Genomic DNA, 15106 nt, shown 5'->3' with positions numbered 1-15106 from the left:
GACTGGCCGAGCCGGCCCCGAGCCCGGTATCCTGAGGAGGACTGGCCAAACCTGCCCCGAGCCCGGTATCCTGAGGAAGACTGGCCGAGCCTGCCCCAAGCCTGGTATCCCGAGGAGCGGCCTGAGCCTCCCCTCGCCGAGGGTCCGGAGAAGCCGCCCAACCTACCCAGCACTCGGTGCCCTGAGGAGCCCATGGTCTGGGACACGGTGGAGGAGGCTGAGGATGTGCAGATACCCATGGAGGGGGAGATTGGAGGTGGCCCGGGGATAGCCGACCCCAAACCCATGTCAGTGTGTTGCGGTCAGGATCCCCACTGACCCAGCAGCAGACGGACTGCTGCTGTTAGGGCCCCGGGCTGGGACACAGTGGAGTGGGTGGGCCGGTGTCCCCCCTGCCACCCCACCCCGGGTGGCAGTCTCTCCCCCCACCCTTACCTTCACGCCAACGCTCCGGTGTAGGAGCCCTAAAGTACTGTTTGTTTGCTCAGCCCCTGCCTGAGGGCCTGAGCCCTGAAGTACTGTTTGTTTGCTCAGCCCTGCCTGAGGGCCTGAGCCCTAAAGTACTGGTTGCTTGCTGCCCCGCCCCGACCGAGGGCTTGGACTTGCGAGACTGAACTGTCTCCCAGCCTCGTGCCGTGAGGCGACTTGGCTACCAGCCGCCCCTGCGAGGGACAAGGCCCCACCCCGGACGTCGACAGTCAGGTGTCGCCATTTGTTAAGCAGCTTTACAATTTGGAGTTTTGTTCAAAATAGGATTACTTATGCATAATGAACAGGTGGGCATGGCCTAGAGTGCTTTTTTATCTGCATTTGTGAGAAAATTGTGTCCATTTCTTTTGGACGCACACCTTGTTACACCTACCCATGCTTGTTTCATCTTGAGGATAGATAACTGCAATGGACTGTACATGGGACTAAGCCATAAGACTGTTTGGAAGCTGAAACTAATGCAAAATCAAAGAGAAGAAAGCCAAGAGATTACTCTCTTCCTCCACCTTAGAAGCTTCTAAATCATGCCTGGCTGAAGTATTTTTGTTAATTTGTCTCCAGTTAATTCCACAAATCAATATCTGCTCCTGCGAAACCTATTTTAATCTACTCCTCAGAGGGGAACATCTGCTTCTGAGATGCCACCAGAGACTTAGTAACCATACACTCAAAACAGATTGATAACATGCCTCCTTTCTGAATTTGGCCCATTTGCATGACAGAAAATCTTAGAAGCACTATAGGAAAAGCAAGCCAACACTGTACTATGATCTACACCCATTCTAGTGAAAGAGAGCCATGAGCATCTAAGACCTCTACTAAATGACACTATAAACACATCCTTTGAGGAGGGAAAGTTCCCACCAAACCTAAAGCTTGCCATAATCCAGCCAGTATGTAAGGAACCACTAACTTATGCAACTAACCTCTCCACCACTGCCCATTCCCAAGCAAGTTTACTGAGTAGATCACCAGTCAGTCTCCAGCTCTCCCTAGATTCTGCCAGTATCCCTGGATGCCTCCGAGACAGGCTTTAGGCTGAAACATGGAACAAAGTGAGTGCTTGTGGAGTTGAAGGATGAAATCGTCTTGGCCACAGTCCAGGACTGTACTTTCATACTTATATTGCTAGGCACAGCATTTGGTATCGCCAACTATTGAATGTTGCTATCCCTCTTTAGAATTTCAGCAGGGGGTTTACTGGGATCACACTAAAAGGGCTTCAGATGTTCCAGAAAGTCATAATGGCCATCGACTCCTCTACCTCTAGAGCTCTTACTTGTGGAGTCCTATAGGGCTCTATCTGCTCTTCCATCCTTTTCTCCTTCTACACGAACCTGCAGGGGAAGTTGTGAGGCAGCATGGACTAAAGTGCCAGTCATACCCAACTCTACATTACCATCATATCAGATGCAGCTTGCACCAAGGTCCTGGCTGCATTCAACAGCTGTTGAGAAGAGAAAGTGCTTTGAAGAACTGTTCACCTCTGCCCTTTTATCATTTGCAAACTAGCTGTTTTCCTAATCTCCTCACTGCTTCTGGATACCCAAATAACCATGACTGCAAAATTTCCTTTTTCTCATAAAAAGGTCAAGAAAAAAGACTGCACCCCATTCATGTATTTGGACCTAAAACCAGTAATCCACATATTTGTGATCTTCAGGCTTGACTACTGTAATTCTCTGTATTTAGGAATGGAATCACCGATCCCTAAAAAACTAAATGTAGCTCAAAATACAGCAGCCTGTCTGCTCAATAGCAGAGGCTACAAATGACACATTGCTCCCATGTTCAACTCTCCTTGGTTTCCTGGTAAGTACTGAGTCAAATTCAAGTTTTCAGTCATCATCTAGCTCCTCCATGAGACTAGCTTAAGTTTTCTCAGGGAACATCTTTCCCTGCATGATCATGACTGTGACGGGTTGGATCACAGAAACCCCCTTGGGAGCTGCCACCTGATGTACCAAGACCACCCCTGCTCCTGTTTTCCCTGCCAGCTCAGGACTCCAGCACCCTGTCTTGCTGAGCCAGACACTCCCGTCTGCTCCAACACAGACCCAGGGTCTGAATCACTTGTCCCAAAGCTGCAAGTTTACCTGAAAACAGCTCACAGAAGTGTGCTTGTCTTTGGCTCTCAGATGCCCAACTCCCAATGGGGTCTAAACCCAGATAAATCCATTTTACCCTGCATAAAGCTTATGCAGGGTAAACTCATAAATTGTTCGCCCTCTATAACACTGATAGAGAGATATGCACAGCTGTTTGCCCCCCCAGGTATTAATACATACTCAGAGTAAATTACTAAATAAAAAGTGATTTTATTAAATACAGACAGTAGGATTTAAGTGGTTCCAAGTAGTAACAGACAGAACAAAGTAAGCCACCAAGTAAAATAAAATAAAATGTGCAAATCTATGTCTTATCGAACTAAATACAGATAAGTTCCTCACCAGTTCCAGAATGCTCCCTTTTACAGGCTAATCTCCTTTTAGCCTGGGTCCAGCAATCACTCACACTCCCTGTAGTTACTGTCCTTTGTTCTCGTTCCCTTCAAGTATCCTGGGGGGGAGGGGAGGGCGGTGGAGAGGCTCCTTCCTTAGCCAGCTGAAGACCAAATGGAGGGGTCTCCCACGGGTTTAAATAGACTCTCTCTTGTGGGTGGAGACCCCCCTCCTCCCTCCTATGCAAAGTCCAGCTCCAAGATGGAGTTCTGGAGTCACCTGGGCAAGTCACATGTCCCTGCATGACTCAGTCTTTACAGGCCGAAGCCATTGTCCACATGGTATCTTGCATGTCTCCAGGAAGACTTCTTATGTGGATTGGAGCATTCCAAGATGCATTGTTCCCCAAGTGTTTCCTGATCAGGTACTTAACCTGGCGAATTCCTTCCTAAAGAAGCTGACTAAATGCCTCACAAAGCTTACTTAGAAACCAAGCAAGCATACAGCCCATATTCTTAACCTCAAGTAGAAAATGATATATATGTACAAATAGGATGAATAGATATAGTAGACCATAACCTTTACAGAGATATATTACATGGCACAGGCAGCACAAAACATATTCCAGTTATGTCATACATACATTTATAAGCACCCACCCACCCACATAAAGCCTTATGGGATACACTGTCACAATGACCTCCCACAACAGCTGTGTTCTTTTGGAACAGTGGCACAAATAGTCTCAAGAATCATAAACTCAAGAGTTTTCTCAGCAACTGGCTCCCTAATCTGGAAGTCACTTCCAGAAGACATCAGGTTGACCAGACTTCATTGCCTTCAGATCAAAATGCAAAACTCACTTGTCCAACCTAGCCTACCCATAATAAGACAAGAAAGAAAGGAAGCCAAAGAGAGGCAGCTCTTCATGTGCATCTTTCGGTAAATTCATAATGTGCTCAGACGCTGTGATAATGGGTGTAGTATAAAATCCTAGCTAGATGTATAATGCAGCTGCCTACTTAGTAGGTGGATATTTATATCAAAACTATCTTACATTAATGTATCTATGACCTGCACTATCTGCCTACCAGCTTCCAGGTGGAATTTAAGGTTTGGGGGTTCCACTATAAAAGCCCTACATGGTTTGGAACCCAGTTTCTGGACAGACTCTCTCATTGTACAAAACTACCACAGTTGTAGTTAGTGGAAACACTTAAGCAGGAGTACTCATGTTTCGAATGGAAAGGAGCTTCTTGCAAGATGTTCTGTTGTGAAAGGCTGACAACTCTGGAATTTACTTCCCCAGCAGTTCAAAATACAGTAGCCTGAAATCTGTTGACCTTCAGGGCATGCTGAGAAGCACATCTTTTCTCTCTGACTTTCAGGGATGTGAGGTTTGAGGGGTGGAGGAATAGTTTGGAGGGGGGTTGTCATTAGTGGGTGTACTTGACTGTACTCTCACTGGCTTATTTGGACTGTTCGTTGGTTTATTTTATTATTTAGTACTATATTTTATGGATGGTAGGTTTTTAAGTTTCGGAACTGCCTTCAGTCTTGGATACATGCACAAAATCTAAAGCCCACGTTTTCAGAAATGCTCTCTAATTATGGGCACCCAACTTTACACCCTTGTGACCTGACGCAGATGGTGGGCACCCAGAGCTCCCATGAATGAATACTGTGCATATGGTTTTAATTTTGCAAAATTTCATGTAATGCAGGATGTTGCTGATGCAAAACCATCTGGAAATGTAAAAAAAAAAGGTTAATAATTTTGCACAACTTTATTAGCAAATCTGAGTAAATAGTCAAGTGTAGAGAAGCGTTATTATTGGTATCTATTAACCAAAATAAGACTCAAATTTTACAATCAGATCTATGCAATGCAGACCCCTGCACTGACTTTAGAGCATCCACCTGTGTGGATTCAATTACAGAATTGGGGCCCAAGGACCATTTGAAAATAAATGACTAAAATAAAATTACCAACAAATTTGTCAACGTCACGACTTGTTCATAAATGTGAACAGAAAAAAAGCTAAATTATTTAGATGAGAATGAACGTAAAGAATAATTTGGCCAACTGTGGTACCTTATATTAACAATGAGTGTCCCTTCTGATTTAAATACTTCTTCAGAATTGGCACTACAGCTGTGACAAACATTTTGGGGAAAATGCCTTGATAATTTTAGAACAGCAATGTTACACTTTATTACAAATTTGTGCAAAATGGGGTTCACGTCAAATAAAAAACAACCTTACATTTAATTCTTCACTACAAAAATTTATCTTTATCAGACTATAATGTTTAAAATTTAGAATTTCAATGCTTCCCTTGAAAAATAGGAAGATCTTGAATGAAAATGATCTCAATTATTTTCAAGTTCAAATTTCCACAGGTTTTTCTGAAGATGCATCACAGTGGGACATCAGACTTTGATACCTCCCTCCCCCTGTTTTGTCTGTGTGTGCGCACAATTGTGAATATTTTAGGAAGGGAAGAAAATATGGGCTGTACCCCTCAAATGAGACTTTGTTTTGTTTTATAACTGTAAGCTTAATTCACACTAAAGCCTGTCAACCCTTACATATGGGCCTAAAATTGCACACCCCTTGGGCTACATTTTCAGAAGGTTTCCTGGGTTTAGCTGCACTGTTTCTGTCAGTGGTCTCTGGGTCAGGCTATAAATCCATAAACACTGAAAAATTTGAAAAGAACTGTTGTCACTTCTTTACAAAACTTTCACTGTTTAAGGATTTAGAGCCTGATCCAATGACCGTTGAAGTCAAATAGGAATCTTTCCATTGACTTCATAGATCAGGTGCTTGGAGATGACCATGAGTCCCCGCAACTGTTATGAGTGATCAAGCTCTTGGGGCCTTATCGTATTTTCATTGACTTCAGCAATGCAGAATTTTGCCCTAAGAGTAAAAAATACTGTTTTTTGCATATCCAGTCAGAGAATATACTGATGATGGCTAAGCACATAGTTGGCAGGACAAGAGTGTTCTTGAACACACTGTCAAGTTAGTTCAATTCAGAGCTTTTTCTTCATATGATTATTATACTCTATAAGTGATGAAATTTTTCCATAACAGTAACCGAGCAATTAATATTTTCCATAATCACAAGCATGAGTTTAAGGTGAGTGAAAGAACCTCACACACTGCTTGACTTTTTATTTTGCCAAGTTCATTTATTTTTATGAAGACACCATTACATATTGGATCTACCACCTGAGGTAGATTAGAACATTTCTAATTTTATATATACTAGGTATGGTACCTGCTGACTCAGGGCAGCAGAGGTACTAAGACTTTTTATCTCATTATTTGTAGCAATTTATTTAAATATTATAGAGTGTAAACAAAAAAAATAGAAAAGTTTAGGGTCAGAAATAGCATCAGCTTATGAACTTAAGTTGTAAAGTGCATTACAATATATTGGAGAAGGGCTGAACCCACACCCTTAAATCCAAACTCTTTCCATTTTGAAACTAGCGCCTGATCCCATTGCAGTCACAGGAGTCTGTCCACTGAGTCCGGTGGGGTTTGGATCAGAACGTTGGCATGGAACGTTGCCCCCGGTGTCCTGATATTTTCTTCATCTCATCTGGTCACCCTAACATTGTCTTAATATTAAGATTTATTATCCAAATCCACTCCTGTGGTTTTGGTTTTATCTATCTATCTATCTATCTATCTATCTATCTATCTTATAAGGCCCTCATTACTGTAGTATCTGAGTGCCTCACAATCTTTCATGTATTTATCTATCCACACAACACCCCTGTGAGGTAAAGTACTTTTATTCCCATTTCATAAATAGAGAACTAAGGCACTAAAGAGTAAGTGGCTTACCCACAGGAAGCTTTGGAGGAAGCAGAGAACTAACTCAGGTCTCCCAAGTCCTGTGGTAGCACCCTAACCATTGGACAATCCTTCCTTTCTGAGTCAACTCAATACTAGATGTGGCCTAATTTCCAACTTCAGTTTGTATGCATCAAAAATCTCATGAATATGCCCACCCACCACCCTAGGATTTCAGCCCAAGTTGGTAGTGTTCTTGGGAACAGTTGATGTTGTGAGAGTTCCATCATTATGGGGTAGTTTCTCACAGTTCATCTCATAAAATTTCTGCATTGTTTAATCCAAACCCAAACAGTATCCATGGTTCAACCTGAAACGCAAATTCTGATTCTTAAACTTAATCTGAATCTAGATCTGGTTTACTTAGATATATCTTGTTATGCAATGAAGTGCAATGCGATATACTAGGTCATGCAATATTGAGTTGGCTTTGACAAATGCCCTAATCTAGTGATGTCACAATCTATTAAACCGTATGAAGATTTATATAGAAATGTTCAACACTAATTTGTTAAAGTTTTCATTTTTTGTTTTTTATTTGGCTCTAAACTTGAACAAAATTGTCATCTTTTTAGCTGCACTTGGTAGTAATGCACACAGCTGCCTGTCAGATTTCTTTCATAGTTTCATATATGCTCACACATGTACACCCACAAATCTCCCACCCAACACAAATCTTTAAGTTCAAATACTGTAATATTTTTCCATAGAATAATGCATTTGCTTTTGTTCTAAATTTCAGTCGACGCTGGCGTCGCTGGAACCGATTCAATCGAAGAAAATGTAGAGCTGCAGTAAAATCTGTCTCGTTTTATTGGCTCGTTATTGTCTTGGTCTTTCTGAACACATTAACTATCTCTTCTGAGCATTACAATCAACCTGACTGGCTGACACAGATCCAAGGTACAAGCAAAGAACATTTTTCCTGTTTTTAACCACAGAAAAATGAAAGCTCTCGTTGATTACTTCTGTATTTTGCCATTTTGAAGTTTATTTGTTATCCTTCAGTGCATCCGGGTTAAAGAAATCGATATAGGGAATGACCAAATGTTTTCTATTTCCACATCTGCAACACATCTTAATGACATAATGTACGGGCAAAAACCTACAGAGCCAAATTGTAAACATGTGCCATTATGCTTTAGACATATTACCATTGTCAACCCATGTGATTAAAGATAAGGAAGGACAAATGCTAACTTGCACATCAGAATAGGCTGTGAATCATTTTGCCTTAATTCCAGTCTGGGTTTGAACTATGTTTTTAGCTGGGATAATTCACACAATAAATTAGAATGATGTAGCATTTTTAGATCAAAGGGAGGGATTATATGCCTCATGCAAAAAATGGTGTCAAATGCAAAGCAATGTGTATTTCCCTCCAGAGAGAGAAGATAACTGGCATGGAAAATGGATAAAAGTTAGTCAAAATATGAGATCTACAAAATAAATCAGAAGTATCTAAAACATTATAATTTTCTGAATGTTTTGTTCCAGATACTGCAAACAAAGTACTTCTGGCGTTATTCACCTGTGAAATGTTAATAAAGATGTACAGCTTGGGCCTACAGGCTTATTTTGTATCCCTCTTTAACCGTTTTGATTGCTTCGTCGTTTGTGGTGGCATTGTTGAAACCATACTGGTGGAGTTGGAAATTATGTCACCCCTGGGAATCTCAGTGTTTCGTTGTGTTCGCCTTCTACGTATTTTTAAAGTGACAAGGTAAGATTACGAAACAATGCATTTTCCTGCTGCTAATTTTAGGGGTACTTGTATGGTGATCAGCAATTCTTTTGTAATATTTCATCACGCACTGTTCTTTTACAGTTTTTTTTTTGTGTTAACACACGCATTTTAATTTATAGGCACTGGACATCCCTGAGCAACTTGGTAGCATCCTTGTTAAACTCAATGAAGTCCATTGCTTCACTGTTGCTTCTGCTTTTCCTCTTCATCATAATCTTCTCATTGCTTGGAATGCAGCTGTTTGGAGGCAAATTTAATTTTGATGAAACTCAAACAAAACGGAGCACCTTCGATAATTTTCCACAAGCTCTTTTAACTGTATTCCAGGTAACTTTCTTTCACCCCCTATGAAACGTTTTACCTTTGAACAACAAAAATGTTTAGGTAATCTTGTCTCCTGAAAAAAATCACAAATACTATTTATTCTGTTTACTTTAAGTAGCATTCTGCTCATTATATTCAGTACTCTGGTAATTTTGCACCATTTGTACCATTTGTTCCATATCTTATTTGATCTATCTATGCAACATAGCTTTCATGTTACTTCATTAAATTAAGTCTTCTTTGTCCATCAAAGACATGACTAGAAATAAAAACTGGAAGTTATTTAATTTGAATTAATGTTTTTCCTGTAAGCTTGTTAACTGTCTGTTTTGTGGTAGATGTGTGTATTTCTAATGTTCAGCTACTTCTTAGTAGGATAAATTGAGAAACATTGTAAAAGTGTATATCTGTGTGAATCATATCACTTCATATCATAAAAAACTAAATATGGATTTCTTTAAAGGGACACTATCAGTTTATTATATATATTTTAAAACATTCATATCTGTGTTACTAGTAACTGATTATTAAAACTAAAAGAATTCTTACACTCTAACGTCCTTTTCACTGTTTATGGTGTTTGTTTACTTTTTGTATTTCTCTGGGCTTGGGCAATGAAATTAGGCTAGTCTCTTTCATTTTTGAGTCTAGTCATTTTCACATTTAGGGTTATAGGCATTAACACAATAGTGCAGTGTTTGGTTTGGGTGAATATTTGGCTGTGTGTCACAATTTCCACTCACTCAAATAGAGGTTCCATAGGATGATGCTTGAAACAAACAAAGAAAAAACTATTTCCAATTAATTTAAAAATAAAGACATCCTAACGAGAAATATTTCTGTAAGTCTTAAATTTTCTAAAAAAATATTAAAAATAATGGGCCACACTTACCCTGATGGTGTCCCTTTGAAAACTTAAGTCAGTGTTTCCAAACTCAGGGGGTTAAAGTCAGGCTGCTACATCCATATCCAGGCACCTAAATAAATGGCCTGATTTTCAAAGGTGCCAAGCTCCCACAGCTCCCAAGGAAGCTGCTGAATACTGAACAGCTTGGAAGAACCAGAATTCTTATTTAGGTGCCCAAATATGGACTTCGGAGAATAAAATAGTGGCCTTTGTGCGTGTATGACTTTCTTGCACAGTCACTGAATTATCTGGGGAGAGAATCACTGTGATGGGAGTATTTTGGGATAGAACTAACAGCTTCTAAATTGATGAAAAATATATACAGTATCCCTGTAATCTGTGTTCTAATAATCAGGCTTCCCACAGTAATGCAAAATAAAGTGCTAAATGCATAGTAGACCAGCTGTAAACTATCCTCCACTTAACTAATCAACAAGTTCCTTTAGATTTCATCCTTTGGTACAGCAGCAAAGTTGCAAGAAACAGTAGAAAGTAGGAAAATTATTCATTCTCCAATAGCATTTGAACTCCAATTCAGTTTGAAACCCCCTCCATTTAAAGCAATATAGTAGTGGTCCCAGTCTCCAGTTAGGACTTAGATTGGGACAATTTAATTTGAAGGTGTAACACACTATGATGTCTAGTTTTGGAAAGGGTTTGTGGCCAACATTCTTTAAAAATGGGTGCCTAAAATTAGTCTCCTAAGCCATACCAAGGCCTGGTCTACACTAACCCCCCCACTTCGGACTAAGGTACGCAAATTCAGCTACGTTAATAACGTAGCTGAATTCGAAGTACCTTAGTCCGAACTTACCGCGGTCCAGACGTGGCAGGAAGGCTCCCCCGTCGATGCTGCGTACTCCGCTCGCCGAGCTGGAGTACCAGCGTCGACGGCGAGCACTTCCGGGATCGATCCGGGGCACTTCCAGGATCGATTTATCGCGTCTTAACCAGACGTGATAAATCGAACTCAGAAAACCGATTGCTTACATCCGGACCCGGATGTAAGTGAAGACGTACCCTTAGGTTCCTCAATGAGAGTCCAGATTTTCAAAGGTGCTGAGCATGGAGGCTTCAGTAGAATCTGCTGTATATGCAGCACCATTGAAAATCAGGCCACTTAGGTGCCTACATAAGAATTTAGGAGCTTAATTTTAGGCACCCTTTTTTTTTTTTATATCTTGGACCATAAGCATAGACATACAGTTCATTGGCATAAATGCTTCATATAGATAAAAACTGGTAAAGCTAAACTAAGAGATGCTTATTTAAATGGAAATATTAAAATATTGTATAACAACAAACAGATTACTACCGCGTTTACTATATAAAGCATCCTATACAGATTGATCAGTTAACATTTTCATGTTCTAGAAAATGGCTGTGTGTGTTGTGGACAGAGGAAACATAATCCTCTTTCAGTCTTTTGACTGTTGAGTCAGTAAAGATGAATTTGCTTGTTAGATTCTAACAGGTGAAGACTGGAATGCTGTGATGTATGATGGGATTATGGCATATGGTGGCCCATCGTCATCAGGAATGGTCGTCTGTATATACTTCATTATCCTCTTCATCTGTGGTAACTGTATCCTTTCATTTCTACAAGTGACACTGGCATTCACTGTAAGCATTTCTGAATAGAGCAGTGAATTTGTGCGTAAAGAGGACTGAACCATTATGACACTTAGGACACATACCTGCCCTTTGTGTAACTGAGTGAATCGCTGTGAACAGGTATGCACATTTTCTGTACTACATTTTTTCTAAACAGGAGCTCCCTCCTGCTCCCGTTCCCTTTCTCTACTTTCCCTAAACAAATCAGACCCCTGCCAGCTCCCTAGGCATCGCCATCTCACCACTCTGACAAGAACCAGCACATTTGCTCCTTCCTCCTCAAGTTGACAGACAACCTCATTTTGTCTGCTTGTCTTCTTTTGGCCAGCACCCCCATCCTGATCCACAGAAGTGCTCTGAACTCCATGCCAGAATGTCCTATCCCTCCCTGATTCCACCTTGTTATTTCTGACAGTTTCTGAACAAATGACAGTGGATAGAAGTGGGTCACATTAGGGAATACATGTTACATTGCAGGGGGATCCTAGCAGTAGGAATATGAGCTGTTTGGGACTAGTTCCACAAAAGTGTTCACCCTCCATGCCCCCCGATCTTCCAAAAGCTCTCCTTTGTCCCCAGTATGGCATCTTTCAGTGGCTACCCAAAACTCTAGTAAGCTAGCATACAGTTCTCCTAGACACAAGTTAGTACTGAAAAGGTTAGGAGCCAATAGATATGGCAAAAATATTAAACTTCTTTTTACAATATTTTTATGCTGCTTCTATTGATATTCACACTTCATTGATATGGGCTGAAGTACAGAACTTGACATGGAATGTAGTACATATGGAAAATACTGCAGTGTAAAAATCAACGTTTTGAAGTATCTGAATTAGTATCTAAAAACACTGTGTAGTAGGTGAAACTTGTCTATGCCCATGTAAACTTCAATTTCATTTCCTTTCAAAAATTCACTTTATAAATTACTAGTCTTTTGTTCAGCAGTCTGCTGTATATTCTTGTTGTGATAGAATCAATGAGCCTAAAGCATCACTAGCATAACTCTGTTGGTTTAAATGCAGTTACAGCAGGCATTAATTTGGCCCAGTAAGTAAAGGTATTATAAGCAGTACATCCAGCTCTGTAAAGTTATATACTTAGTTTGGGAGCATGGGTTTCATGTCTCTCACACTGTCATTTTTTCATACTGATAAGGAATAAACCAAACACAGTGTGGTAATGCATAATGTCCTTAAGATTATTTGAATCAGATATCTTGCTAAATGTCTTTTTGGCCATTGCTGTGGATAACTTGGCAGATGCGGAAAGCCTGAATACAGCTCAGAAAGAAGAAGCAGAAGAAAAGCAGAGGAAAAAGAATGCCAGGTAAAATAGCACTGGGGTGCTAGATGGGAGTTCAGTATTCACCCATTTACAAGTGTGTTGATTTCTTTATTTGAATATCTTGACAGGGTTCATAGATTATTAATTTAAGAGAAAAGGAAAGAAGATACCATACTTGTTAACAAAGACCAAATGAATGTGATTTTAATTTAAACTTGCCCAAAGATTTGGGATGATGGAATGAATGGTGATAACTATCTGAGGTTTAAACATTGGAATGTAGGATTCATTGTGTAATTAGAACATGATTGTATCCCTATATGTATATGTGCAACTTCCGTTCAGACCAATTCTGAAAACTTTACACAGACAACAAGCAAATCTTCCATTGAAGTCACTGTAGTCCCATGGAAACCATAAGAGTTGTGTGCATGAATCCAAGAGCACAGTTTATCCCTTAGTATTCCTATAAAGACCATGCATCGCATTTTTAAGGGATTGGTTTCTTGAGTTATATTTAAAAGGATAATCTGTTGAATGAATCTAGTGCACTGGGATGAAACACTCTTTATTACCTTTGTATGTGGCATGTCTTCTCTGTAAATGTCCCTTCAAATCAAGTACCTATATTTCCGTAGGCATGACCTCTTCATTTTTAATAGAGTGAGTAGAATCAGTTAACAATCATTCTTTCATCAGTCTTTGTTCTTTACTTAATGGGGTTTGTTGTTTGTTTTTGTTTTTCTTTCTTTTTCTTTTTTTTTAGAAAAGAGAGTCTGGAAAATAAAAAAGGTGACAAATCAGAAGGAGACCAAAAGAAGGCCAAGGATAATAAGGTGTTTATTTCTATAAAAATATTTTATCCTGTTAAAAAGTAGCTCTCTTGTTTATGCTAATAAGTTCTTTTCAACACAGATGTGCACTATGTGATTTATTTTTAGGGCCACATTTTCTCCTAAGTGTTTTTCTCTCACATAAGGGACAGGAAACTGTCAGTGCACACAGGGTTTTCATTCTCACAGAACTGGCAAAAGGTTGGGACCACAGAACCTGCTGTTCACATGAGATCCATGCAGTTTCAGACCACCTCAATGACCCCAACCGTTCCTATGGATGCATAGCTCCTGGCAGAATGACTGTATCTCCTCCTCCTGATCCCCTACAACTTCGCTGGGGAGAGGAGTTTTAGAGCATAGAGTAAGTTAACATTGTCAGTTTTAGCATAACCCATAGCTTTAGGCTCTTGGTAGATTTCTGCTGGAAAAGTCCTTTAGAAGGCAATACTATAGAATTTTCAAACCACTCCATGTAATTTCCATAGAACCCTACTGGTTTTATCCCTATGACATTCTGCAGGTCTTTTTGCCTAAGTGTAGAATCACAAAAATGTACATGGGAGTTCAAAAATAGACTTTTAAAAAAGATTACAGCTTTCCCCTCTTGCCCACTTCCAAAGTGATCAACCATCATGGCTCTGTTGGTACATTGAGAGAGTAAGCATGTACCTGGCTTCTCTGGTATTGAATAATTTGTTTGTTTTGTTTTTTGGATCATCTAAATGCATCAATTAAATGCTGAAGTTTAATTTTCTTCTGAAGTGTCTCTTTGCCATCACCATAGGTTACAATTGCTGAATATCGAGAAGGAGAAGATGAGGACAAAGACCCCTATCCACCTTGTGATGTACCAGGTATGCCAGCAAGACTATAAACATGTTTAAGTCAGTACATTGAAATATAAATGTAGGGTCACATTTACCATTACCTTGTCTTGATTCAGTTCCTTTAAAGTCAGTGGAGTTAGACCCTCTGATGTTATATTGGCCTATAGAATGCAGTGCTATTGCTTTTCTGCAGCCCATTTAGATAGTACACATAAAGTAAGATCATTAAAATTGTCAGTCTGATGGGTAATCTAATAATACTTCTCTGTATTTGGGGCAGAATCTGGAACTTCATTGAAATGGTAGATTGCAAGGAATGTTCCAGAGAGAATGCTATTCAGGCCCTGTCATCTTATGCGCTTCTGATGGCTTCCTGCTAACACACATTTCAGTCAAAAATCAGGTTGCTTCTGTCTCACCAGCTGTAGAGCTGTTACATACGTCCTACTACCTCCCACCCACTCTGTGAACACTTGATCTAGACACATTGGCAAGTGAGGACAGACGCAGGGATGTTAAGTGACAGGCTGCAATTTTATTAAACTTAACACAGGGGAGGGGCACTACCCACCTTGTTACCCATACTCTCACCTACCAGGCATTTTAAGTGGTTCCAGTGCAGGGGTTGGAGGGCTCCTATCATATAACCCACAGGTTGGAATAGATTCTCCTCAGCCTAGTCCTAGGACTCAGCCTGCTCTTCTGAATCATTTCACACACCCCAGGAAGGGGACAGATGGTATTAAAACAGGGGGAACCTTGA

The 15106-nt window shown here is 40.2% G+C and overlaps 1 protein-coding gene across 2 annotated transcripts in view; it reads left to right on the top strand.

The window, feature by feature from the left end:
* The window catches only part of CACNA1D (calcium voltage-gated channel subunit alpha1 D), a 327298-nt gene that overhangs the window by 192595 nt on the left and 119597 nt on the right, over positions 1–15106 (top strand). For both annotated transcript variants that reach the window (XM_026650299.2, XM_026650300.2), the window contains exons 11-17: positions 7547–7707; positions 8302–8527; positions 8671–8878; positions 11247–11367; positions 12608–12722; positions 13447–13516; positions 14301–14370. In XM_026650299.2, the coding sequence (XP_026506084.1) occupies positions 7547–7707; positions 8302–8527; positions 8671–8878; positions 11247–11367; positions 12608–12722; positions 13447–13516; positions 14301–14370 (971 nt within the window). The remainder of the gene's footprint in view (positions 1–7546; positions 7708–8301; positions 8528–8670; positions 8879–11246; positions 11368–12607; positions 12723–13446; positions 13517–14300; positions 14371–15106) is intronic.

Source organism: Terrapene carolina, unplaced genomic scaffold (assembly GCF_002925995.2).
Source record: "Terrapene carolina triunguis isolate 2854851 unplaced genomic scaffold, T_m_triunguis-2.0 Scaffold89, whole genome shotgun sequence".
Lineage (NCBI taxonomy): Eukaryota > Metazoa > Chordata > Testudines > Emydidae > Terrapene > Terrapene triunguis.
Note: the sequence above shows the minus strand (reverse complement) of the source record. Positions and strands in the feature narration are given on the sequence as shown.